Here is a 25,265-nt window from a genome sequence, read left to right as displayed (position 1 = left end):
CCTTGGAGGCAAGGATTCTGAGGCTCCGTCTAACATACTTTGGACATGTTGTGAGGAGAGACCGGTCCTTGGAGAAGGACATCATGCTTGGGAAGGTGGAGGGACGGCGCAGGAGGGGAAGGCCCTTTATGAGGTGGATTGATTCAGTGACTGGGATAATCGGGATGGGAGTGTCAGAGACAGTGTGATTGGCACAAGACAGAACAGAGTTTAGAGCTGTTGAACATAGGGTCGCTATGAGTTGCAAGCAACTCGATGGCACATAACAACAACAACATCTTGTTGTTAAGTCTCATTAAGTTGGGTATGACTCACAGTGACCTCATAAACAACAGATCTGAACTGTGTCCTATCCTGTGTCATCCTTATCATTTCTAGTATACTTTATTTCATTGCTGCAGCCACTGTGTCACTTCATCTCATTGAAGGTCTTCTTTTCTTTCACTGACCCTCCACCTTTCTAAGCATGATGTCCTTGTCCAAGGAATAGCCTCTCCTGAATCAAAAGACTAATTGCACTGGGGAAGTCTGCTGTCAGTGACCTCTCCAGAGTGCTGAAGAGCAATGATGTCGGCCTGGAGACTAAGGTGTACCTGATCCTAGCCATGGTCTTCACAATTATTTGCTATGCATCAGAGAGCTGGAAAATGACTAAGGATGATAGAAGAAGAATCTATGCTTTTGAGTTGTAGTGCTGGAGCAGAGTATTGAACATATCATGAACTTCCAAGAGAACAAAGAGGTGTCTGTTCTGGAGAGAGTGAAGCTAGGCTGCTCTTTGGAGGCAAGGATTTTGAAGCTCCATCTCACATACTTTGAGAATGTTGCCAGGAAGGACCACTTCTTGGAGATGGACATCATGCTTGGAAAGGTGGAGGGACAGCACAGGAAAGGAAGACTCCAGATGAGATGGATTGACACAATAACTAAGGTAATGGAAGTAGGTGTATAAGAGACAGTGAGATTAGCTCAGGATAGGACAAGGTTCAGAGCTGTTGTACACAGGGTCACTCTAAGTTGCAGGTGATTCGATGGCACATAACAACATGCCCAAGTCTGTGAGACAAGGTTCACAATCGTTATCTCTAAGGAACCCTCTGACTGCACTTTCTCTAAGACATTTCTGTTCCTTTGGCAGTCATCCATACCTATCATTCTTATCCAACAACTCAACTCAAAGGTATCTTTTTTGTGTCATCTTTATTCATTGTCTAAGAGTGGCATCCACTTCTTAACATGTTGCTGCAAATGATGGCAAATGTGTTTCTAAGCACAGATGTCAATTTAAAAAGTGTGTGGCAATGTGTTAAACAACATGCCTCTGGAAACTCTATGAACTTTGATAAGTGACAATAGTTATAGAAAGGCTTCAGGCCTTTTGTTCATAGGGTCGCTATGAGTCATGCTTGACTCAACAGCAATCAACAACAACAGCTCTCAGAAGCACTGCAGGTGATTAAAAAGACTGTAGTATTAATTAAGTGCCCCTTAGTCTATAAGCTGACATCATTGCTCTTCACTACTTTGAAGAGATCTCTGACAGCAGACTTTCCCAGTGCAATATGTCTTTTGAGTTCTTGAATACTGGTACTATTGGTGTTCATGGTGTACTCCTTTGTGGTTCCATCTTATTAACATAACGTATGAAAACCCCTGTTTTCAAGCAAGGTCATATTTACATACATAAGGGTTAGGACTTCAACAACACACGTTTTGGGGGCACATCAATCCCTAACAGGATGACAACCCTTTCCTTTACAGATATCCAGAGGGCATCATGGAGGAATCATCCCTAAACCGGACCTCATCCCGGGGTGGAGTCAACTTTCTGAATGTTGCCCGGACCTACATCCCCAATACCAAGGTGGAATGTCACTACACTCTTCCCCCAGGCACTGTGCCCAGCGCCAGCGACTGGATTGGCATCTTCAAGGTATTCTGGAACACACTTATGGACCATGTATTGGTTGGAATAAGGGTAATGTCGTAATCAAAAAGGATGTCACAGATAACAGGGGCCATCTGAATAAGCAAAGCTAATCTTCTTATTTTAGTTTTGCTTTCCCTGACACGTTGGTGCCTCTCCACTTTCCCTGTCTCTCCTCATTTTTGCCACTGAAACATCATCATGTTTCCTGTCTAATTCTTTAGCCTATTCCACCACCAAAATGTGGTAATCTCGTATCTGTCTCCTTCTCCTTTCTTGGGCTTTTACAGGTAGAGGCTGCCTGTGTTCGGGATTACCATACATTTGTGTGGTCTTCAGTGCCTGAAAACACAGCTGGTAGTTCACCTATCCATGCCAGTGTCCAGTTCCAAGGTACAAGGAATACAGAACACCAGGGAGGGAGGGCAGAGCTAATGGGATAGAAGTTTGGAAGTAGGTAGTGGGCTTAGCAACATAAAAGTCTGGTTCAGAAGATGGGGGGGGGAGTACAAATAAATAGAATGAGAAATAGCTCCAGGAAGGCTCAGCAAGCATGTACGCATAAGATTGTCATAGAATCAGAGACTTGGCTTGAGAAGGCATCTTGTCTAGATTTCTACCCAAAGAAGGAAGATTTACTCTTAAGGAACTTGGAAAAGGAAGAGGAAAATTTAGCATCATATATTGAGAAGAAGATAGTCATTAGATTCTGAAAGACCTGGGTTTAAATCTCAGCTGTAAATACAAACTGACCCTGTTCAAATTACTTGAGCTCTCTGTGTGCCTGTTAACTTAGCTGTAAAAGAGGATGCCTGGCCTGTAGAGACACTATATGAGGTTTTTAAATTATATGTATAAAGCTACTAGTACAGTGCCTAGTACCCAGTTGTTGTTGTTAAGTGCCGTCGAGTCACAGGAGTACACACTAGGTACTCAAAAAAAGTAACTCATGTTATTATGATGACAATAGAGACAATATATTTAAGAAATAGAGGAGGGATAAAAATACCTCAGGGAAGAGAAAAGCCTCTTGGAGGTGAGAAGAGGAAGAAACAGTATGTGGAAAATTGAGCAAGGGGCAGTAACTGTGGATGACAGTGCACATTAATGGAAGGGGTTCCTGCCAAGCGCTTGTGAGGGCCTGGCATCGTAACTGGGGTCCTTGATATGTTCTTCTGCCCACAGCCAGCTACCTGCCCAAACCAGGAGCCCAGCTTTACCAGTTCCGATATGTGAACCGCCAGGGCCGGGTGTGTGGACGGAGTCCCCCTTTCCAATTCCGAGAACCAAGACCCATGGATGAACTGGTCACCCTGGAAGAAGCTGATGGTGGCTCTGACATTCTGCTGGTTGTCCCCAAAGCAACTGTGCTACAGGTGAAAACGGAACAACAGAGTTGCTCTTGTACAAGGGAGTGGATGATAGCTTTCCCAGGGGTCTGTTCCTACCTCACCTTCCCCTTCTCTATATCCTTACTGAAGTCCTCGCTGTTACATAAGGTCTTGGATTCAGGAAAGTCTCAATCTAACACAAATGCATGAACATGTAGGGCAAGAAAGCAAGCCGCCCACAAACCAGTATAACTAAAGATTCAAAAGAATTTTTATGAGCCTGCCCTCTCTAAGTGCTATATTCTGTCCTAAGCTGTAGGAGATCCAAACGGATCATCTAGAGAAAGAAGATAAGATCCATTTCCAGGGCAAGTGAGAGCTGAGAGCAGTTAGGCAGGGAGTTACGAGCCACATGTGGTTTTTGAGTTTTTGAAATATGGCTAGTCCAAATTGAAATATGCTGTGTATATAAGATATAGATTTTACAGGCTTAGTGTAAAAAGAAAAGGATATAAATTAATTCAGTTGTTTCTTATTGAAATGTTCTTACTTTATATACATGTTGAAATGACAGTATTTTATATATTGGGTTAGATAAAATACTGATTTCACTTGTTTCTCACTTCTTTTTTTTTTAAGTGGCTCCTTGAAAATGTTAAATACTAGTCATGACATGTATTTCTAGTGGCTCACATAGAGAAGAATTAAATAGGGGAGGCAAATGTTAACAAAGACTTCCTGAAGAAAAGCAAGGGTAAGGGACAGATGGGAAGGAAGTGCACTGCCCAAACAAGAGGTAAGGCCTAAGAAAGGCCCAGAAGAAGAGAATGAGTAGTTTATCTATATTAATCAAACCCTTTCCCTCTGGTACTTAAGTCTAAGAAATAAATGGTATTAGCTCAGCAGTATGGAGAAGAGCTTTATATCTTATATAAGTCAGATATATATATGAGCTCCTTCTCTATATTCAGAAGTTCCGGGGTGATACAAACCATTAACATGCCCAGAGGCACCTCAGAATGACCTGGTAATCTTCCAAAAAAATCAGCCCTTGAAAACCCTATGGAGTACAGTTCTACTCTGACTCACAAGGGTTGCCTTAAAACTGAATCAATACAATGACAACTGGTTTACTTCACAGTCTTACATTTAGTATAACCATTTAAACATCACAACAACCCAGGCTCAGAGCTCACTTTATAGATGGGGACATAAGAAAGTCAGAGAAGTTAAGGAATTTGTTCAGAGTCATGTCACTAACTCATTACTGTGGAACCAACTCCCCAGGGGGTTTTCAGAGGTACATTGCATGGAAGGAGTTGCCCACCTTTCTCCTGAAAAGTGGCTAGTGGATTTGAACCACCAGAGAGGCACCAACTTTTGGGTTTGCAGCACAATTCTGTATAAACTACACCACCAGAGCTCATGTACGTAGTAAAATTGGACTGGAAGTTTGAACTCAAGTCTATCTGACTCCACAACAAACAAGGTAAAATTAAGGCAGGCATCCCTTTGTCTCTGAATAGAGAAAGACTTCTGACAGAGGAAGGATCCCTACAATCACTGGGTAAGGAAGGGGCCAGGCCTAGGGTAGGAGAAAAAGAAAGCAGAGGTCGGTGGGTTCAGATTGCTGTGAGCTGCTGGGTCTGCTTGGAGTTGGGCAGAATTCAGAACAGTAAGTCTCCAATATGCATCTCTTCATAGACCATACTGATATAACTTAGCAACCCAGAAATGCATTTGGGGAGTTATGGGGACAGTACATCACTAGCACACCTTCCTTTTCATCCTACCCTCTCTAGAGCCAACTGGATGAGAGCCAGCAAGAAAGAAATGACCTGATGCAACTGAAGCTGCAGCTAGAGAGGGAAGTGACAGAGCTAAGGAGCCGAGTGCAGGAGCTGGAGACCGCTCTGGCAAGTGCCAGACAGGAGCACGCAGAGCTGATGGAGCAGTACAAGGTGGGAGTTGGGTGAGGCAGGGAACCACTCCTGGCTGTTCAACCAGTATCCAAAGCCAAGACCCGGTAAAGAGGGTAAAAGGGAACTATTCATGGTCTTTTAATATTGTTCTTTTTGTTGTTGTTGTTTTTAACAATAGCATAAAAATTCCATGTTGATTCTACAAATAAAAAATTGCTCAGAAAGGAAATGGACAGTTGTTGATGTTCTATCATGACCTTTCAGGGCTTATTTTGTGCCCTTACTTGGTAAATGGACCACATGAAGCCTTATTAGACCCATATTCCAACCTCTAAGAGTTTGGGGCTTTTTAAACTAATCTTAAAATAGCTTTTTTTTTATTTGTTTGGGTTTTTTTTTAATTTTATACTAATTTATTTACAAAGTTTGCACACATAGTTTTTTCACAAAAGATCCTTCTTATTTCCTTTACCTCCCCCCATTGAATTGTGCCACCCTATGATTACCACCACCACCCGCCTATCTTCACCCCTCTGCTTCCACCCTCCCCCCCTTGGATCCTCATACTCATTCTACAATAATGGTTTTGTACAGTATTTGTCTTTGTGGGACTGAGTTAGTTCACTCAGCATAATGCTCTCCAGTCCCTCCCAAGTTAGCTAGTAGTTGACAAAATCATTGTTCCTGCGTGCTGCATAGTATTCCATTGCATGAATGTACCACAGCTTCTCAGTCCATTTGTTTGTGGTTGGACATCTGGGCTGTTTCCCTGTTCTTGTGATGGTGAATAATGCTACTATGAACATTGATGTACAAGTCTCTGTTTGAACCTCTGTTCTCATTTTCTAAGCAATGGGTTGTATGGAATTTCTAGGTTCAGCTTCCTCAAAAAGTTGAAAATATTATTCTTAATGGAAAGAAACTTGATATAATAAAAGGCGCTTCCCAAACTTATACAGAGGCTCAGAAAATGAGAGTCCTAGAGGAGGACAAAGATGTCCACATTCAGAAGCATGCGAGCGTCCCCTCTGTTTCTTTTCCAATGACAGTGACAAGCTAGGAGTATGGAAGCACCTTCTAAGTCCTTGTTCTGTTGAGCTTTAACTTGTTCTTCTGTGGGAATTGCAATTCCAGGGGCTTTCTCGGTCCCATGGAGAACTCACGGAAGAGAGGGATGTTCTGAGCCAGCAACAGGGAGACCATGTGGCACGGATCCTGGAGCTGGAAGATGACATCCAGACCATCAGTGAGAAAGTGCTGACAAAGGAGGTGGAGCTGGATAGGTGAGGGGAGTCCCCAGCTTGCATCGCCTCACTTGCTATGACTCCTGCACTGCAACATCCTGTTCAGGCATGCAAACCTGCTCTGTTTCACATGATTTCTTTCTCTTCTCAACTCTGGTTATTCCAGTAATTTTAGGATATCGTTTTTTATTAACTCTGTTTCATTTTTGCCAGCGGCAGTCCATATTCCTTACCGTCAGAGAAGGAGTCCCAGTAGCATTCTAGGCTAAGCATTGAGCTGCTGACCAAAAGGTTAGTTGAGACCCAGCAGCTGTGGAAGAGAAAGATGAGGCTGTCCACTCCCATAAAAATTGGCAATTCTGGCCTTCAGTCATGGGAACTGCTGGCCCTCTGTTTTTTGTTTGTTTGTAATTTTTTTCTTTATTTTCTTGTGCGTGTGTACTGTCAAATTGGATCTGACTGGTACAGGAGGAGATTGTCCCTCCTTCTCTAGCAGAGCATCTGGTGGATTCATACTGCATACCTCTGGGATTGCAGTGCAGCTTCTTGCCACTAGACCACCAGAGAGGCCCCCTGTTTTTTATGCTCTTTGTTGTAGCTCATTCTTGGTAGTCTGTCTCATTATTAATAATTATAAAAATACTTTACCCTTGGTCTGCAACATTCTGGCGCCTGAACCTTGGGCCAAGGTGGTGCTTTCTCTCTGGATAAGGTGGTGGTCTTTCTTTCTTTCTCTGTCTTTTTGGGAAGACATCAGGAACTGAAAGGGAGATCGCTCAGGGATGAAGAGAACAAAAAACAAACAAGAATGAATGTTGAAGGAAATCATGCTCGTCTTGATGACCACAAAATTATGATTTAAACAAAAGAGGGGAAATGTGGGGAGCCTAATATAAAATTTAATATTAATAATAAACCAAATGATATATCAGGATATGAGGGAGGCTTAATACAAGCTAGAATTCACCCTGTGGTACTAAGGCATTCCCTAAGAGTCAGCATTGTTCTTAGTTTGTATTTACTGAATCTCTCCCTCCTGAGATAAGCATAAAGTAAACAATAGAGCAAAAGACTTCCCATGATCCCTTGTTTTTGTTTTCTACTCCCTTATGATTTTCCTTTGTTTACCTTCCTTATGATTTTCAATAAATACTCAGAATGGCTTGAGGCCTTCAGTCATGGGAACTGCCAGGCCCCCTGTTTTTTATGCTTCTGTTCTATCTAAAAAACAAAACAAAACAACAACAAAAAAAAAACCCCAAAAACAAAGTGGCAATCTTATAGGATCTGACCATGAGTTTTAGCTGATCCAACAGCATAGGATTTTTGCCTTCAGAAACAATAATAGCTATTTACTGTGCAGCAAAAGTTAAAAAGGAGCTAGGAGTGAAGAGAAGATCTGGAAGAAGAAAATGGGTTTTTTTATAAAAGTCAATACAAGATAATAGAGGATGAGGTTCAGATTTACCATAGGAAAGAATAATATTATGCTCTGTTCTTACTATTTTTTAAGGAACTATTAAAACTGCTAATTCACAAATGTTATGTAATCTTCCCCTCTGAAAAAGGTTTAAGATAATAGAATCTTAGCACTAAGAGGAATGTAGCACCCAGGATATTTAAGAGAAGATAAGCAGAGGTCTTGTTGTTGTTATTAGATGCTGTCCAGTCAGTTATGACTGACAGTGACCCTGTGAACAGCAGGTCTGAACCTGACCCTATCCTGGAACACCCCCACAACCTCGGCCAAGTTCACACCCATTGTGACCGTCGCTCTGTCAGTCCATCTTATTGAGGGACGTCCTCTCCTTTCCTGTCTCTCTACCTTTCCTAAAATGGCTTTTTCCAGAGACTAGCTCCTCTGATAACATTCCCCAAGTAACTAAGACAAAACTTTACCTTCCTTGCCTCTGAGAAGCATTCTGGTTACCTATTTAAAAGTAGCCTATTTAAATAATTCAATAACTGCCATTTTTCAATCTATTGAATAAACCATACTTTACCTTCCTGTAAGGGCCACCCACTGGGCCAGGTTTATACCTCTGAAGTTATATAGAATGTTGTCATTGTTGTGTACCGTCAAGTTGGAACTGACCCATAGCTGACCTGCTGGTGTGTTTTCAGAGGCAGTTAATTGCAGGGGAAGAGATTACCCAGGCTTCTCCCACGGAGCAGCTTGTGAGATTTGAACCACATGCCTTTGGGATTGTAAAGCAGCTTCTTGGCACTAACCCACTAGAGCACCCTCATATAGAATAAGTTTCATTTTTCTGCTAGCCACCTAGGGAGCTGTGGTGGTATAGTTAGTAGGGAGTTGCACTGTAAAGGCAAAAGCAGCACCTTTCTAACAGGTCACAGAACACCAGCTCTGTGTAAGAAAACTGAGCAGTCCCCCTCAGAAACCCTTTGAAGGGTCTTCTGTGAGTCAGTTCTAATTCAATGGCAGTGAGTTGTCTGTGTTCTAAGTCATGGCGTACAAGAGCAGACCTCAAACTGAACAGCTGGAAAAGATTAGAGACTAAATAGGCCAGGAGTAGCAAGCTGTGGTTCACAGGCCAAATCTAGCTTGCCATCTCTGTATGATCCGTGAGCTAAGAATTATTTTCACATTTTAAATTGTTGAAAACAAATATAAAGAAAGATGTTTTATGACATATGAAAATTATCTGAAATTCACGTTTCAGTGTTCATAAAGATTTTTCTGGAAAAGCCACACACTTACTTGCCTATTATCTGACTATTTCTGCACAACAATGGCGAAGTTGAGTAGCTGCCACCGAGATTGCATGACCCAAAAGGCCTGCAGTATTTATTGTCTAGCCATTTATTAGAAAGTTTGCTAAATTCTAAAGTAGACCAGAAGTTGGTCAGTGGTGACTAGATCAATGGTGACTGCCCTTATTAAAACAAACACAACAAAACCCCAAACACTGGATGCCTCCTTATCTCTTGAGTGAAAACACTTAAAAAGCCACCAACAGGACATATCTTAAAAGTATAAACAAGGGGAGCTCTAGTAGTCTAGTGGCAAAGAAGCTGCTCTGGTAGTGTAGTGGCAAAGAAGCTGCATTGCAATCCCAGAGGGGCATGGTTCAAATCCACCAGATGCTCTGCCGGGGAAGGAGGGACAATCTCCTCCTGTACCAGTCAGATCTGATTTGATGGTACACATACACACAAATAATAAATTTTTTTAAAAAAAAAAGTATAAAGAAGAAAAGTTTTGTTTGCATATCATATTCTAGAAGCAATAACCTTAGTTCTTGAAGCTTAAAATGGAAACATTTTAGTTTGGTGTTGTGAGCATCCTGGAACTAAGTAGCATTCTGGGCCTGAAGGAGGCCAGTGGAAGGACTGACAACCACAAGGTAAGATAGAATTCAAGCCCTTTCTTCTTACAGGATTAGAGACACAGTCAAGGTCGTGACTCGGGAACAAAAGAAGCTGCTTGGGCAACTGAAAGAAGTACAAGCAGACAAGGAGCAAAACGAGGTAAGGGCCTCAGTGTTGGCTGGTTTGTCAGTTGTTCATCCAGTGTTTATGGAATTCTTTCTGTGTCCTGACAGCCAAAGATAATGAAAATGTAGTGATTGTACATGCTTTCCTTGGGAAGGTAAGAAATGTACTTAAATCAGTATTCATCAGAGTCAAAATATTAAATACTACAGAGAAGTATAATGAAGTGTTCGAGGGTTCCAGAGGGCCAGGAAGAAGGCACACCTTCTTAGAGAGATTGTGGTTGGTAGGTACCAGCGAGCTGGCTCCAGCTTATGTACAAGAGAATGAAACATTGCTTTTTTTTTCTTTCAGCAGTCCATGCTATAGACAATATTCTCTACCAACACAACAATTCAAAAGAACATTACAAAGGGAGTTCTGGTGGCCTAGTGGCAAGAAGCTGCGCTGCAATGCCAAAGACACACAGTTCAAATCCACCACATGCTCTGCTGGAGGAGGGGCAATCTCCTTCTGTGCCAGTCAGATCTGACTCAGTATACAACAACAACAACAACAACAACAAAAAAAAAACCCAAACAAAACAAAACATCAAAAAAGACTTAAAGGGAACATGAATTAGCCTAGTAATTTAAGCATTTCTATCAAAAGAACCCTTCTTAGATCTTATGGAGGAGCACCATAATGTGTGCCTCATCAAATAAAGGCAATGTTTCATTTCATAAATTGTATTTTAATTGATTTTTTTATAAAATAAAAGCTGTAGCCCTCACTCCATTTTTATATAAGCCTTGGAAGCAGGAGTGGCATCTACTTCCTTAACAACATGCCTCCAGAAACTCTATGAACTGATAAATGTTGATAGTTATAGATAGGCTTCAGGCCTTTTGTTCATAGGGTCACCATAAGTCATGCTCGACTCAAAGGCAGTCACCAACAACAACAATGCAAGACTTCAGAAAAATTTGCTCATGACCCAAAGAGTGGATCTTCTCCAAAAAAATCTTTAGTAAAAGATTAAAGATTTTTAGAATCTAAAGCAACATCAGAGCTTCTAGAATCTAAAGAGACTGCCTTTACTTCTAAGGTCTGTAAAAGCATTGAGGTCATTTTGAAGGAAAGATTTTCAATTACAGTATGGATGACTGTTCCATCAACCTTAAACAATTAGTATATTTTGTTTTGATTATATAGTATTAAGAACAACCTGAGTCACCTATATTACAAGTAGCTACAAATGAGCAATTTTTAAACATCAGACCCTATCCTGCTGCCACCCAGCCCTTTTGTTTCAGCCAGAAGGCCCCAGAAGAGGTGCTGGCTGGGACTCCCTTCCTCATATGCCTGCCACCAGGCCTCAGGCAGGACCCGAGAGAGGTGTCCTGTGCCATGATATTTGTATACTTGGTTGTTTCTATGGTTTGCTATTAGAGATACAACACTTACCTGTCAATTTGCTGAGCTGGTGGAGTGATTTTCATGATGTCACTTATTTTACAGCTTAGATGCATATGTGCTTATTTGTTTAATGTTTCCTCTTATTGGTACGGTACTGTACTTGTCTATCAGTTTTCTGTACTAAGATAAGTTGTGGGTTGTTGTGATGCTGGAAGCTATGCCACCAGTGTTTCACATGTCAGAAGGGTCAACCTTGGTGGACAAGTTTCAACAGAGCTCCCATACCAAGATAGAGTAGGAAGTAGGATTGATGATCCACTTCTGAACAGGCCTTTGAAAACTCTGTGAACAATAGAGATACACACATAGATATAATATTAGAGGTAGAGCCAGATGTAAAGTCACCAAAGGCAAGAAACAGCTGCAGACATCACTAATAACTGGAATGTGTGAAGTATAAATAAAGAAAAATGGTTGTGATGTGCCATCAAGTCCCTCACGACTTAGTGAATCTATATACAATTGTTCTGAACCCTGCTCTATCCTGAGCCAACCTTATTGTCTCTGACACACCTCCCCCATTAACCCAGTCACTAAATCAATCCATCTCATCGAGGTTTCCTCTCTTGCACTGTCCCTTCACCCTCCCAAGTATGATATCCCTCTCCAAGGACTGGTCACTCCTTGCAACATTCCTAAAATATTTCAAATGAACCTTCAGAATCCTTACCTCCAAGAAGTAGCCTGGTTTCCCCCTCTCTAGGATGAACCTATTTGTTCTCCTAGCAATCTACAGTATATTCTTACTCTTCTCCAGTTCAAAGGCATCAATTCTCCTTCTATCATCCTTAGTCACTGTCCAGCTTTCTGATGCATAGCAAATAATTGTGAAGACTATGACCTGGATTAGGTGCACCTTAGTCTCCAGACTGACTTCATTGCTCTGGAGAGATCCCTGATAGCAGACTTTTCCAGATGCAGTTTGACTTTTAATTTCCTGGCTGCTGGTACCAAGAGTGTTGGTTGTGGAGCCAAGCAAGCTAAAACTATTAACAATCATTCTCTTCACCATCTATCATGATGCTGCCAATATGAAAACTAGAAATTGTAAAAAAATGGAACATATAGACATTCTAGGTATTAATGAGCTAAAACAAACTGGATTGGCCACTTTGAATCAGATAATTTTATGATCTACTATGCTGGCAATGGAAAATTAAGGAATAATGATGTTGCATGTATAATAAAAAAAGATTGTTGCAAATCTATCATGAAGTACAGTTTTATGAGTGACAGAATATTATCTATATGTATTTAAGAAAGACTTGTTAATATATCTGTTACCCACATATCCACACCAACAACTAAAGCAAAGATTAAGAGATTGAGAATTTCTACCAACTTTTGCAGTCTGAAATTGACCAAACACAAGGGAACTCTGTTGGCCTAGTGGCAAGAAGCTGCACTGAAATCCAGATGGCCAGTGGTTTAAATCCACTAGATGCTCTGCTGGAAAAGGAAGAGCAGTCTTCTGTGCCTGTCAGATCCTATTTGACAGTACACAACAACAACAAAATTGACCAAACATGCATTCAAAATGCATTAATAAAATTGGTGACTGAAATGCAAAAGTTAGGGGAGGGGGAAAGAGAAGGAATGATAGTTGAAAGTTGTGGACTTGAGGACAGAAATGAGGCTGGACATCAAATGATTTAGTTTTGTATATTTAATTATTTATTCATTGCAAATACCTATTTTCAGAAACACAGACAGTAACTATACTCATAGACTTCACCTGATGGACTGCACAGGCATCAGATTGACCATATATGTGGAAGGAATCATTGGAGAAGCTCAATATCAGCAATAAAAACAAGGCCTGGTGCTGACTGTGGAAAAGACCGTCAATTACTCATGTGCAAGTTCAAATTGAAGAAAATGAAAACAATCCACAAGAACCAAAATACAATCTTGGGTGTATCTCACCAGAATTTAAAAATCATCTTAAGAATAACAGTTTAAAAGTGATATATGATAGGGTATTATGGTTATCACAAGAGTTCAGAATTAAGGTTGCATAGTGGAGTATACTCGGGGTAGGAATTTTTCTTTTACTTTTCAAAGAGAGAAGCAAACTGGGGTGGGGGAGGGCTGGGCAGTTAGAAAAGTGCAACAATGAATGGATGAAAATCCAAAATCTCTGTAAATGTTCATTAAAATTAAGTTTTTTTTAAAAAAAGGAAAAAAGTAATCTCAAGAATAGGTTTGTGGTATTGAGCAATAATGATTGAAGACTAGATGACATCAATGATACCATCCATGAAGAAAGCAGAAGGTCATTACAAAGACACAGGAAGAAAAGGCCAAAATGAATGTCAGAAGAGACACTGAAAATTTCACTACTGTGTTAAGAAGCCAAAACAAAAGGAAGAGATGCAGAAGTAAAAGAGACGAACAGAAGATTTCAAAGGGCAGCTCTAGAAGACAACGCAAAATATTAAAAAGGAATGTGCAGAGATCTACTACTGGAGAATAAAAATGGTAGAACTCACTTAGCATTTCTCAAATTGAAAGAATTGAAAAAGAAATTTGAGCCTTGAATTGCAAAACTGAGAGACACTGTGAGAAACATCTTGAATGATCCAAGAATCATCAAAAGAAGATAGAGGGAATACACAGAGTCACTGTACAAGAAATAATTGCTAGACACTGAAATATTTCAGAAATAGCATATAATAACGAGTCAGTAATGAGGGAAGAAGTTCAAGCTGCAGTAAAGGCATTGGCAAAAAATAAGGCCCCAAGAATTGATGAGATACCAATTTACATGTTTCAACTAACAGATGCAGCCCTGGATGCACTCACCAGTCTATGCCAGGAAATTTGGAAGATAGATAACCTGGCCAACTGACTAGAAGAAATCTGGAATATCATCCAAAACCAGCTAGAACAGAACATTGACAGAGAATTGCTAGAAATTCAAGCTGTGTTTAAAAGAAACCGTGTGTGAGGGACATCTTTGTTGGTGTCAGATGGATCCTGGCTGACAGCAGAGACTACCACAAGAATGTCTATTTTTGTTTTATTGACTATGCAAAGCCACTTGACTGTGTGGATCATAACAGACTTTGACTAATACTTAGAAGAATGGGAGTTCCAGAATGCTAATATAAAACCTATACTTAGACCAAAAAGCTGTTGTCCAAATAGAGGAAGGGAACACTGCATGATTCAAAATCAAGAAAATCAAGGAATTTCAAAAAATCAAATTTCAAAGTCAAGGTTGCATCCTTTCTTTATACCTATTCAATCTGTATGCTGAGCAAAACATTTGGGAAGCTGAACTCTGTGATGAAGAATGTGGCATCAGTATTGGAGGAAGACTCATCAACAGCCAGTGTTGTGCAGATGATACAACTTTGCTTGCTGAAAGTAAGGAGGACTTGCTGCAGAAGTTCAAGGACTACATTCTTTAATATAGCTTAGATCACCACATCAAGAAAACACATGTCATCCCGAAGGCACGAGGTTTGAATCCACCAGGTACTCTGCTGGAGAAGGAGCAGAAATCCCCTCCTGTGCCAGTTAGATCCTATTCAACAGCACACAAAAAAGTAAAACAACAAAAAAAAAAAAGAAAAGAAAAGAAAACAAATGTCCTCATCACTGGGCCAATAGGCAATATCATGATAGATGGAGAAAAGATTGAAATTGTCAACAATTTAATCTTACTTGGCTCCACAATCAACACCTTTTGTACCAGCAGTCAGGAGATATATAAGATTTGTAAAGTTGGCTATCAGGACCTCTCCAAAGTATTGAAGAGTATTGATGTAAATTTAAAGACTAAGATGTTCCAGATTCAAGTGATGGTCTTTCCAGTTACCTGCTATGCATCTGAGAGCTAGACAGTGAATAAGAATGACAGAAGAAGAATCAATGTCTTTCAGTTGTGATGTTGGAAAAGAGTACTGAATATCCCACGGACTGCCAAAAGAACGAACAGATATCTCTTGGAGAAAGGGAAACTAGAATGCTTCTTGGAAGCAAGGATTGTGAACCTTCATCTCACATACTTTGGATAAGTTGTTAGGAGAGGCAATTCCTTGAAATACTTGCTATGTATCAGAGAGCTGAACAGTAAATGATAACAGAAGAAGCATGAATGCCTTTGAGTTGTGGTGTTAGAGAAGAATATTGAACATATCAGTGTTTGAACTACCAAGAGAAGAACTAGTCCTTGGAGAATCACATCACTCTGGAAGGGTGGAGGGATAGTGCAGGGGAGGAAGACTCTGGCTGAGATGGTTTGACAAACTGACTAGGATAATGGGGGCAGGTGTGTCAGAGACAGTAGGATTCACTGAGAATAGGCCAGGGTTGAGAGCTATTGTGCATAGGTTTGCTATAAGTCACAAGCGACTCAATGGCACATAACAACCACAATAACATTCTTAAATTCTGTAGAAAATACAATAGAAACTACATTCTGAGGTTTTCACAGAATTAATAACCTATAAGTACATGTTGATTATTGGTGATTTCTAGCTTATAAATTTGTGATTTTGTGTATATTTGAAACATAATTTTGAGTAATTTAGAAGAAATTGAAATCAAATATTTGCTAGACCCCTAAGTTACATTTTTGGAACTCTAAACTTCTATGGAAGATAGTTTCCACAGAACAAAAAGAAAGTGCTTGAGTAGAGAAAAGTGTGAAGGAAGAACAGGGAGAGACACATCCAGAAAAGCTTAGAATCTAGAATACTTGAAGACTATTGAATGTGTGAGCCATGGTGGCACAGTAGTTAACTACTTAGCTGCTAACTGAAAGATTGGTTATTCAAGCCCACCAGGAAGTCCATGGAATAAAAATGTGGTCTGCTCTGTAAAACTTATCAATCAAAAATAGCCATTACCATCTAATTGATTCCAACTCATAGGGATCCTCCATCAGGTTTCCAGAACTATAAATCTCAGTGAGTAGAGACTACTTCTATTTCTTCCATAGAGAAACTAATGGATTTGAACCAGCAGCCTTTTGACTAGCAACTTAGCATGTTAAGTTAACATGGTGGAGGGTGGAGATGCAATAGTCTCTTCTGTGGGGGCTGCTAGAGAGAGACCAGAGTCAAGCATGGAACCAACGTCTCCAGCCTGAGTGACTTGGACAGAAAGGCTCATAAGGACAAATACTGCTTAGGACCATTATTGTAAAAATAGAAGGATAACTGGTAAAACATGTACATGAACTCAAGGTGGGGGGGGGAGTGAAAAGATGAGGATAGGTAGGGGTGAAACCACTGGGCTGCACAGTTTGGTTGGGATAGAGGGGAGAAGCAAATGGGAAGGATCCAGGTGAAAAGACAGGGTAATGATGGGCAAGGTCCAATGGTAATTTATTTTATAAAGCACAATGTAAGGGAATGATTGTATGGAACACAATGTGAATGAAGAATAGTGTGAAACACAATGTATATAAACTTTGTGAGCAAACCGATCTAAAAAAATAAAATAAAAAGAAAAAAAATGCAAGTAGGAAAGACTGTGATGGGGTAAAGGTAGATTCTGACTTCATACAGAGATGTGCTGAGTTTGAGCAGCCTGTAAGGACATCCAGACTGTTTTGACCTAAGAGGAGGCTTGCAGAAATAGAAATGGGACACAGGATACCTAGACTCATATAAGACCATAGGCTTTGAAACTAGATACCTCATTTCAGAAGTTGTTGACACTATGTTCAGGATTGAGTCCTTTGGAACCAAGAACCAAGAAGAACTGACAAGGGTTGAATTCTTGCATTTGTGTTCAAATCTGAGAAGTAGAATCTTGACCTCTCACATTACCTACCCACCATCTCCTCACCTCTCCACCGCTATCAGGCTGAGCTTCACATGGCAGAACAGGAGAACCATCGCTTGAAATTGGAGCTGCAGGAGGCCAAGGGCCAACAGGAGGAGCAGCATGTGCAGGCCCAGCGACTAAAGGACCAGGTGGCCCAGATGAAGGATACCCTAGGCCAGGTCCGGCAGAGGGTGGTAAGTGGAGGCCCTTAGTCAACAGGAACCAGGAGCTAGTTGTAGAAAACCGTGTTGTTGTGTACCATAGAGTCGTGACCCATAGCTGACCTGTCTACAGGTTTTCAGAGGCAGTTAATGCACAAAGCATTCTCCCACAGAGCAGCTGGTGGCCTTGAACCATGTGCCTTCATGATTGCAGTGCAGCTTCTTGTCACTAGGCCACGAGAGCTCCCTAGAAAAGCCTACATGGCCAAAAGAAAGGGGAAAGGAAACACATGACTAAATATTAAACAACAACCCTGAATTCTGAATGTGGTGATGGGGTAAAGGGTGGAAACCTGGTAGAAGAGGGACCCTGATTGCCTTCTTGGTTGACTTAAGTGTTCCCTGGGAGCCATGATCTCTTCCTCTTCCTTTCTCCTGAGGCTGAGTTGGAGCCCTTAAAGGAGCAGCTTCGAGGAGCCCAGGAGCTTGCAGCTTCAAGCCAGCAGAAAGCAGCCCTTCTTGGGGAGGAGTTGGCCAGCGCAGCAGGAGCCAGGGACCGGACCATTGCTGAGCTACACCGAAGCCACCTGGAAATGGCTGAAGTCAGCGGCAGGCTGGCTGAACTCAGTCTGCACTTAAAGGAGGAAAAAAGCCAGTGGAGCAAGGAGAGGGCAGGGCTGCTACAGAGTGTGGAGGTAGAGGGATGAGGGGGCTGGTAGTGAACAATCACTGATCCTGTATCTATGAGGACTCCTATATGTGCTCACATACTGTGGGAGGAGGAAAGGGAGGTTACAAACCTTGAAAGACTTGGGGTGGACAGAGCAATGAGAGAGTTATCATTCCATTTTCCAGTCACTACCTATTCCTAACCAAAGTATCCTAATCCTTATCTCCAAAGCCTCTTTCTTGGTTGTCTTTTTTTATTTAGAAACATTTACTAAACATGTCATAATACCTTTCCTGACCTTTAGTCAGGGTGAATATTGAATGAAGAAAGCAAGAAGGAGAAACTAGTTGAAAAATAATTCAATACATGCCAGGGGCACCCCCTTTTCTTCATTATCACCCCCCTGTTTTCCTTTTTGGCCAACTCTCAGGCAGAGAAGGACAAGATCTTAAAGCTGAGCGCAGAGATCCTTCGACTGGAGAAAGCAGTTCAGGAGGAGAGGACCCAGAATCAAGTGCTAAAGACCGAACTGACCCGGGAAAAGGATTCTAGCCTGGTGAGACTCCCACCCACAAGTCCTGGTCCCCTGGCTTCCTCACACCATTTTGAATATGAACTTAGGTGAGTTAGTTGTTGGGTTGTGTCCTCAGTAGCTAAAACTTGGCATGCGTCTGTATCTTCTCAGGACACACATCCTGAGCTTAGAGGCATGGCTTAGAACTATAGACTGCCACTTTTGTATGACCAGGAACTCTGTACCCTAGCCATGATGTTATCTGTCATCCAGGACCACACTCTAGAGTCACGGGCCGGATCTCAGACTCATGTAAAAAGAATGGTGCCTTTGTCAGAGCAGGAGAGAAGCAAAGCCATGGAGAGACAGATTCCAGATTGTTGGGTCCCAGAGTTCAGGTTCTGGGAAACACATTCTAGATTCCAGATTCCATGTGGCCCTTTTTTCTCAGGTACAGTTGTCAGAGAGTAAGCGGGAACTGACAGAGCTGCGGTCAGCCCTGCGTGTGTTCCAGAAGGAAAAGGAGCAGCTGCAGGAGGAAAAGCAGGTGAGAATCCATAACTCAGCCCCAATAGATGCCAGTCGTTAGGACTTGAGAGCTAAAAATGTTTTCTACCTGTCAGCTCTTAGTTTAGAAACTGGAGTCTCTAGGAAGACCCAGAGGCTAAAAATGGGCTATGACTCCTTTTATTAGCTGACTAGAAAGCAGGAGAAAGTAGATAAGGAAGAAAGGGGTACAGGAAATGAAGAGGGGCTCCTGGGAAGCAGAGAACATATAAATTGCCCACTCTTTTCTGAATGCATCTAACCCTGAGGAACTAAGACTTCATCTCAGATGTAAGGAAAGATTCTGCCAGCAGCAAGATTGGCATCTTGCGGCCTCTGCACCCACCTCTTCCCAACTTCAGGAACTACTAGAATACATGAGAAAGCTGGAAGCCCGTCTGGAGAAGGTGGCAGATGAGAAGTGGAATGAAGATGCTGCCACAGAGGATGAAGAAGCTGCGGGCGGACTGAGTCTGTACACCTCTAAATCTTGTGATTCCCCTTCCCCATGCTCTGTTCTTATTGGAAAAAGCTCTATGTTACCCCTCTGGGAGTTGCCACTGCCTTCTATGTGTTTTATCTCCCCCCCCCCCGCCCCAGACCCTAGCCCTGTTTAATTTAACAAATCCCCTCACCCAGAGAAGACTTTTACCCTGCCCATCCGTGCCCCTCACAACACATCCTTCTCTGCCTTCTTCCCTCACCTACAGGCTGCCCAGCTGCTCTGACGGACTCAGAGGACGAATCCCCAGAAGACATGAGGCTCCCACCATATGGCCTTTGTGAGCATGGAGACCCAGTCTCCTCTCCATCTGGGCCCCGAGAGGCTTCTCCCCTAGTTATCATCAGCCAGCCAACACCCATTGCTCCTCACCTCTCAGGTCCCGCTGAGGACAGTAGCTCTGACTCGGTGAGCAGTAAAAGAACCTAAAAGGAGAGGGTAGGCTCCTAGGCCCAGACCCAGCTATTCTAGCCTCCAGAGTAGAAAATCTTAGCCCTGTAAAGATTTCTGTTTTTATTTAGAAGAGTGGAAGCAAGCCAGTGTCCAGCCTCTTTTTAAGGTCACTCAGTATGCACCATCCCCAAACCCACTCCAACCCAGTAGCTTCCCTACTTTCAATCCTAGCTGTCTCACATTTGTTATCTTCTTACCCACTAGTTCTATTAAAACATCTTCTATTAAAAGTCCTCTTATTTGTCCCAATGTGCTACCCCCTCTCTCAACATGGATCCATATCCTAAAACCAGCCCTGTCTCTTTGGTGCCCAGGAAGCCGAAGATGAGAAGTCAGTCCTCATGGCAGCCGTGCAAAATGGGGGTGAGGAAGCCAACCTGCTGCTTCCTGAGCTGGGCAGTGCCTTCTATGACATGGCCAGGTGAGTGCCAAGTGAGGAAGACAGGGAGAGGGAGGTGGGAGGATGCCAGTGAAAAAGGACGTTCTTGTGAACAGTCACACACCTTTCCTCCAGTATCCCCTTTCTTGGCCTCATCCAGTCAAGAATGGAGTTAGGACATGTGGTTGATGGAAAATAAGCCATCACTCAAATCCTAGGTGCCTTCAAACTAACCCTTCCCCCATATCATCAGTATGCATGGGCTGCTCGGAGGCTGTGCCTTGAATTGGCTTCTGTGTTGTTCTAGCACCATCTTCCGTGGAGTCCAAATTGCCCTGCATACCCTCTCTCCTGCCCCTTCCCCTTCCCCAACTACCAGGTAGGTACCTAGGCTCAAGGGAGAAAGGGAGGTGACTAAGGTCCCCAGGACTAGGGTGGGAGAGAAGACTAGGATCCAGCCTCCCTCTGGCTACTCCTGAGATGCTGTCCCTCTTCCTTGACTTCCCTGGGGACCCTTTGGAAGGTAAAGGGATTCAGGTACCAGCCTGCCCCCTCTGGCCTTTACTTTTCTTCTCTGGGTCTGAAGGGGAGGGAGCGGGAAGACAGTCTGTCATCTGGAGCCCAGCTTTGTGTGGGTCTGAGATGGACTCCAGGCAGGGCGGGGGTGATGCTGACATCCTTCTCAGGCTGGAACAGGAAGATGAAGGACGATGTCAGACTCATTTTCAGCCTCATTAGGCAGCAGACGGAGATGGAGGGAGGAGAGCAGAGAGTTGGGGGATGGGCTCTGCACTACAGAGACCAGCAGGAACTAAACAGAGGACAAGGAGGAGCCAGGTACAGAGAACAGGCTAGGAGCAAAAAGGGCCAGAGTACTTTGTCAGGAACAAGATCATGGGGATCCCAGGGACATGGGCCTCTCTTCCTGAGTCTGTAAGTCACCTCTAAGAGCAGGGAGCACATTGACCCTCTCCTTGTCCCCTCCATCTCTCTCCAGTGGCTTTGCAGTGAGTTCTCTGTCAGAGACCAGCACTGGGGGCCCTGCCATCCCCTCATGGAAGGAATGTCCTATCTGTAAGGAGCGCTTCCCTGCTGAGAATGACAAGGATGCCCTGGAGGACCACATGGATGGACACTTCTTTTTCAGCACCCAGGACCCTTTTACCTTTGAATGATCTTTTCTTTTCCTAGAACATACACATACACAAACACACACAAACACACACACACTCACACACTCACACTCACACTCCTGCACAGATACACACCTAGGTCTCATGCCTATTTTCCATCACACTGGGTTTCATAAGAACTGTTCCCTAGTGTGCCCTATCTCACCCCAAGTTCTCTTACATCATCCTCTCCCACCTGGCTCTTTTATCCTAGTCAAGGGTCCTTGTTGGAAGCAGTTGCTGAATTTACTCCTGAAAACGGTTTTGGAGGATGAGGGCAGCCTTTGCCTGTGGAAATAGAATCATCCACTTCTAGCCCTGGCTGCCTCTGTCACTCTCACCAGCCACCAGACCACGAGGGCATACATACTCACACATATGCTCACATACACTCCCCTTTGATGCCCCAAAGCCAATTCCTGGGGCACCCCATGCTCTCTTATTTGGGGTTTATGTTTGTTTACCGAGTGTTCTCTGAGGCCTGCATAGAGGCAGCAGCATGAACATGATGACCTCTTCAGGTTTCCTTCAGTTCTAGGCTTCATTAGTTCCCCTTGCATTCTCACCCCAGCCTTTTCCATAGCATTAGATACTAAGTTTGGAAGTTCCTTTTGTATTTTTGAGGTTTCCTGTACTTTCTCTTCTGCCACTCCTCCTGGCATCCTCACATGGAAAGAAATAATGCATTTGTGCCTTCTGTGAGGGTTGGGGGAGCAAGTAGTCACATTTCCCAATCCTTCCTCCCTTTTCAGGTCCCCCCACAGCAATAAGAGCTTCCTTTCTCTTATCCCTCCCTGCTACCTGTAGTATGGACAGATATATTTATATGACATGTATAACTGTTCTAATAAAATGTGTTCTTATCATGAGTGTGACTAGAGCACAGGGGACTTGCCCCTCTGGCTCCCAGACCCTGGTAGAGGAGGGAGGAGGGCCATCTTGTGGGAGAATGCTGGGCAGTGATTTTTCTGATTGTGCCTCTTGGTGTGATAGCTACCAGTGGGAAGAGGAGAAGAGGTGGGGGACCTTTGTCTTAGGGAATGGTCTGGATTGGGGAATTCTGTAGTGGTGAAGGGCAAAAACTGAAGGTTGTATATCAGCTCTACTTAAAGCCCAGTCTCAGGGGTCTAGAGGCAGGGTGGGAACCAGGCTACAGAGTGTGTCCAGTGGAAGGCCTTCACCTGCCCTAGTCACCATCACTGGACCTTGAGCCAAACAACAGGCAGTCCTCTTGTCAAGAGTATACACCTTAGAGTATACACTTAATAAAAAATGCTCTAAGCCCTCTACCTCTAAAGACTGATATTCCTCCTTCCCTGTTTCCCTCTCTCCTATTGCACACTCATCCACTCTGACTCTGCAGTCACAAAAGCACATTCATCCATGCTAACCAGCTTTACAAGCTAGAGAGACACGTACACCGTATTGTAAAGTATTTATTAAAGACCTCCATGCTCACCAGGGTTGTCAGCGATGCCCTGCATAAGCTCATGCCTACAGCCCCCTTGTTCCCTATTCAGTAGCTCCCTTATCAGCCACTCTCCATTCTCTTCAGAGTCCCTGTGTGGGCCACCTCTTCCATTTCCTCCATCCACCTGAATCCCTCCTGTCTACCCCCCTTCCAGCTCCACCTGGATGACATCTTACATCCTTCCTTCTTTCACTCACGTCTCTGTCTCCTAGCAACCCCATCTCATTCCCTGAATCCCTTCCAAGGAAATTAGAGATAATGGATCTCTCCTCTCTCCATCTCAACCCCTCTTTATTGATCCTCCTTTAATGAAAGTTAATTATAACAATGATTTAATTAATAGAATCCCTCTCTTCCTTTATTGCTTCCCGTATTAAGACTATTAATAAATACGAGCTGGGCTGACAGAGGCATCCATCACCCGCCTGGGATTCCCCCCATCCCTCCTTTTTCCCACCCCCTTCCCCCTCCCTCTTTTGGCCTATAAACTTGCTGGGGTAGTGGGGGTTAATCAGAGAGGAATTATGAGCCAACATCCCCAGCAGGAGGTGCATTTAATGAAATCAGTTCTGATTTATGTCTGGGGGAGGTTGAGGAGGAAAGAATCTGGAACCCAGGCATCCTGATTTCCAGAATAATGTTCCCCTAATCCAAAAAGGGAAGGGTGTTAAGCTAAAACAAGGATCTAGGCCCCCTACTTCTACCCCCACAGGCCCTGCCAAGCCTCACATACCCCCACAAAAACCACATGGGTTGATGCACAAGGCCATTGACAGAGAGGCTGCCAGTCTATAGAGTGCTTTTGAGGATGGCAGTGTAGATTTTGTTCTCTCTCTCCTGCAAAACTTTACACAAATCCCTCCTGCCTTCTTCCTGTCTAACCCTGTCAGTTTCACCTTCCAAACCTGTTCCACACTCTACTATCCATAAAGATCTCTCATCTCTAAGCAGACCCTTCAACCCTGATAATTAGAATTCCCAACCTACTTAATCCTTTGTATGTGTGTGCAGTCTGTGTTTGCAGACTGGGCGCTCCCCAGAAGTTTGGAACTGTTTGTGTTCCTCATGGTTTTCCTCTCCCTGTGGCTGTGACCAGGAAGCTCTGATGCCTCATTCATAGGGCATTGCACTACTACCCCAAAGGTGGCTCTTCTCTGGAGGTTCAAATCCACTAACAACTTTAAAGGAGAAAAATGCTCCATTTCCTCACGTGTGATTTACCACCTCAGAAACCCACTGGGGGGTCTGCTGTGAGTTGGTTCCTACCTGACCACAATTGAATGAGTGAGTAGGGGTGACGAGGGGAACTCTGGTAACGTAGTTGGTGGCAAGTTGGCATTGCTAATTCAAAGGCTCATCTCTAGCAGTTTGGAGTTGCACCCATCAGCATCTCTGCAAAGAAAAATGGGCAATCTCTTCCCCTTGTAATTTACAGCCTTGGAAACTCAGTGGAGAGTCTCTGTGAGTCAGAACCAGCTTGATGGCAGTTAGTTTTTGTTTTAGTAGATTCAGCCAAAAAAGATCTGGGGGTGATGTCAGTAGGGAGTTGTGCTGCAAACTCAAAGGTAGCGCCTCTCTGACTTTTCTACGCCACCAGGGGCTCCTTGGAGAAAGGTGAGCCATCTCCTATGTGATTTAAACCCAGTAAAGAGTCAGCTATGATTCAGTTCTAACAGCAATAAGAGGTATGGCCAAGGGGGCCTGGTAATGTAGCAGTTAAGATCGCTTGCTGCTAGCCTTAGGTTGGTGGTTCAAAACCACCACTCAGTCCTTGGAAGAAAGATAAGAAGTCTTATTTCTATAAATATTTATAGCTTTAGAAACCCTTTGGGGAAGTTCTGCGCTATTCTGTAGCTCCTAACTCATTGTCTTTGAGTTGGAATGAGTCATAGCTAACCCTAGGAGTTTGAGTCTCTGAGGTGGTAAATCCCACAGGAGGAAATTACCTATCTTTCTCCTGCAGAGTAGCTGGATATATTTGAACTCCTGGAGAAGTGCACCCTTTTGGTTAAGAGGACAACTCCTCCATTCACTAGTGCTCTCAGTGGAGTCACAGTAAGTCAGAATTGACTAAGTGGCAGTGAGGGGGTAAGGTAGGTATGGCCCAGGCAAGGCTGCTCACCTGAAGCACAGGTAAGGGCAATTGGCTTCATAGGTAGAGAAGTCAAATAGCTGGGTTCCAATTCTAGTCTGGCTCTTACTCAGTATTTGGCTGTCTGCTTTTTCATTTTTAATATCCATGCAGAAGTTGATAGACCTGAATGGACTTGAGATC

At 43.1% G+C, this 25,265-nt stretch overlaps 1 protein-coding gene across 2 annotated transcripts; it reads left to right on the top strand.

Annotated features, from left to right (window-relative positions):
* Positions 1 to 1,777: 1,777 nt before the first annotated feature.
* Positions 1,778 to 21,689, top strand: CALCOCO1 (calcium binding and coiled-coil domain 1). 2 transcript variants are annotated; one of them, XM_006883909.1, is made up of 14 exons: positions 1,778 to 1,933; positions 2,218 to 2,320; positions 3,113 to 3,303; positions 5,061 to 5,219; positions 6,315 to 6,463; positions 9,826 to 9,916; positions 17,161 to 17,316; positions 17,724 to 17,978; positions 18,384 to 18,509; positions 18,919 to 19,014; positions 19,376 to 19,484; positions 19,724 to 19,923; positions 20,283 to 20,389; positions 21,345 to 21,689. In XM_006883909.1, the coding sequence occupies exons 1-14, from the start codon at positions 1,778 to 1,780 to the stop codon at positions 21,520 to 21,522; spliced, it is 2,076 nt and encodes a 691-aa protein (XP_006883971.1). In that variant the 3' UTR covers positions 21,523 to 21,689. The 2 variants fall into 2 exon arrangements, with proteins under 2 accessions (XP_006883971.1, XP_006883972.1); XM_006883910.1 differs by lacking the exon at positions 17,161 to 17,316 and having other exon boundaries at positions 3,212 to 3,303; positions 21,345 to 21,522.
* The last annotated feature ends 3,576 nt before the right edge of the window (positions 21,690 to 25,265 follow it).

Source organism: Elephantulus edwardii, unplaced genomic scaffold (assembly GCF_000299155.1).
Source record: "Elephantulus edwardii isolate Elephantulus edwardi_28Jun2011 unplaced genomic scaffold, EleEdw1.0 scaffold00030, whole genome shotgun sequence".
Lineage (NCBI taxonomy): Eukaryota > Metazoa > Chordata > Mammalia > Macroscelidea > Macroscelididae > Elephantulus > Elephantulus edwardii.
This window is presented reverse-complemented; position numbering and strand designations above follow the sequence as displayed.

Bases quoted from the DNA above. Each gene is read 5' to 3' on its own strand.
- CALCOCO1 (XM_006883909.1), top strand. From the start codon at position 1,778: ATGGAGGAATCATCCCTAAACCGGACCTCATCCCGGGGTGGAGTCAAC. The intron at 5,220-6,314 runs GTGGGAGTTGGG...TTGCAATTCCAG, and splicing joins AGCTGATGGAGCAGTACAAG to GGGCTTTCTCGGTCCCATGG. The intron at 17,979-18,383 runs GTAGAGGGATGA...GCCAACTCTCAG, and splicing joins GGCTGCTACAGAGTGTGGAG to GCAGAGAAGGACAAGATCTT.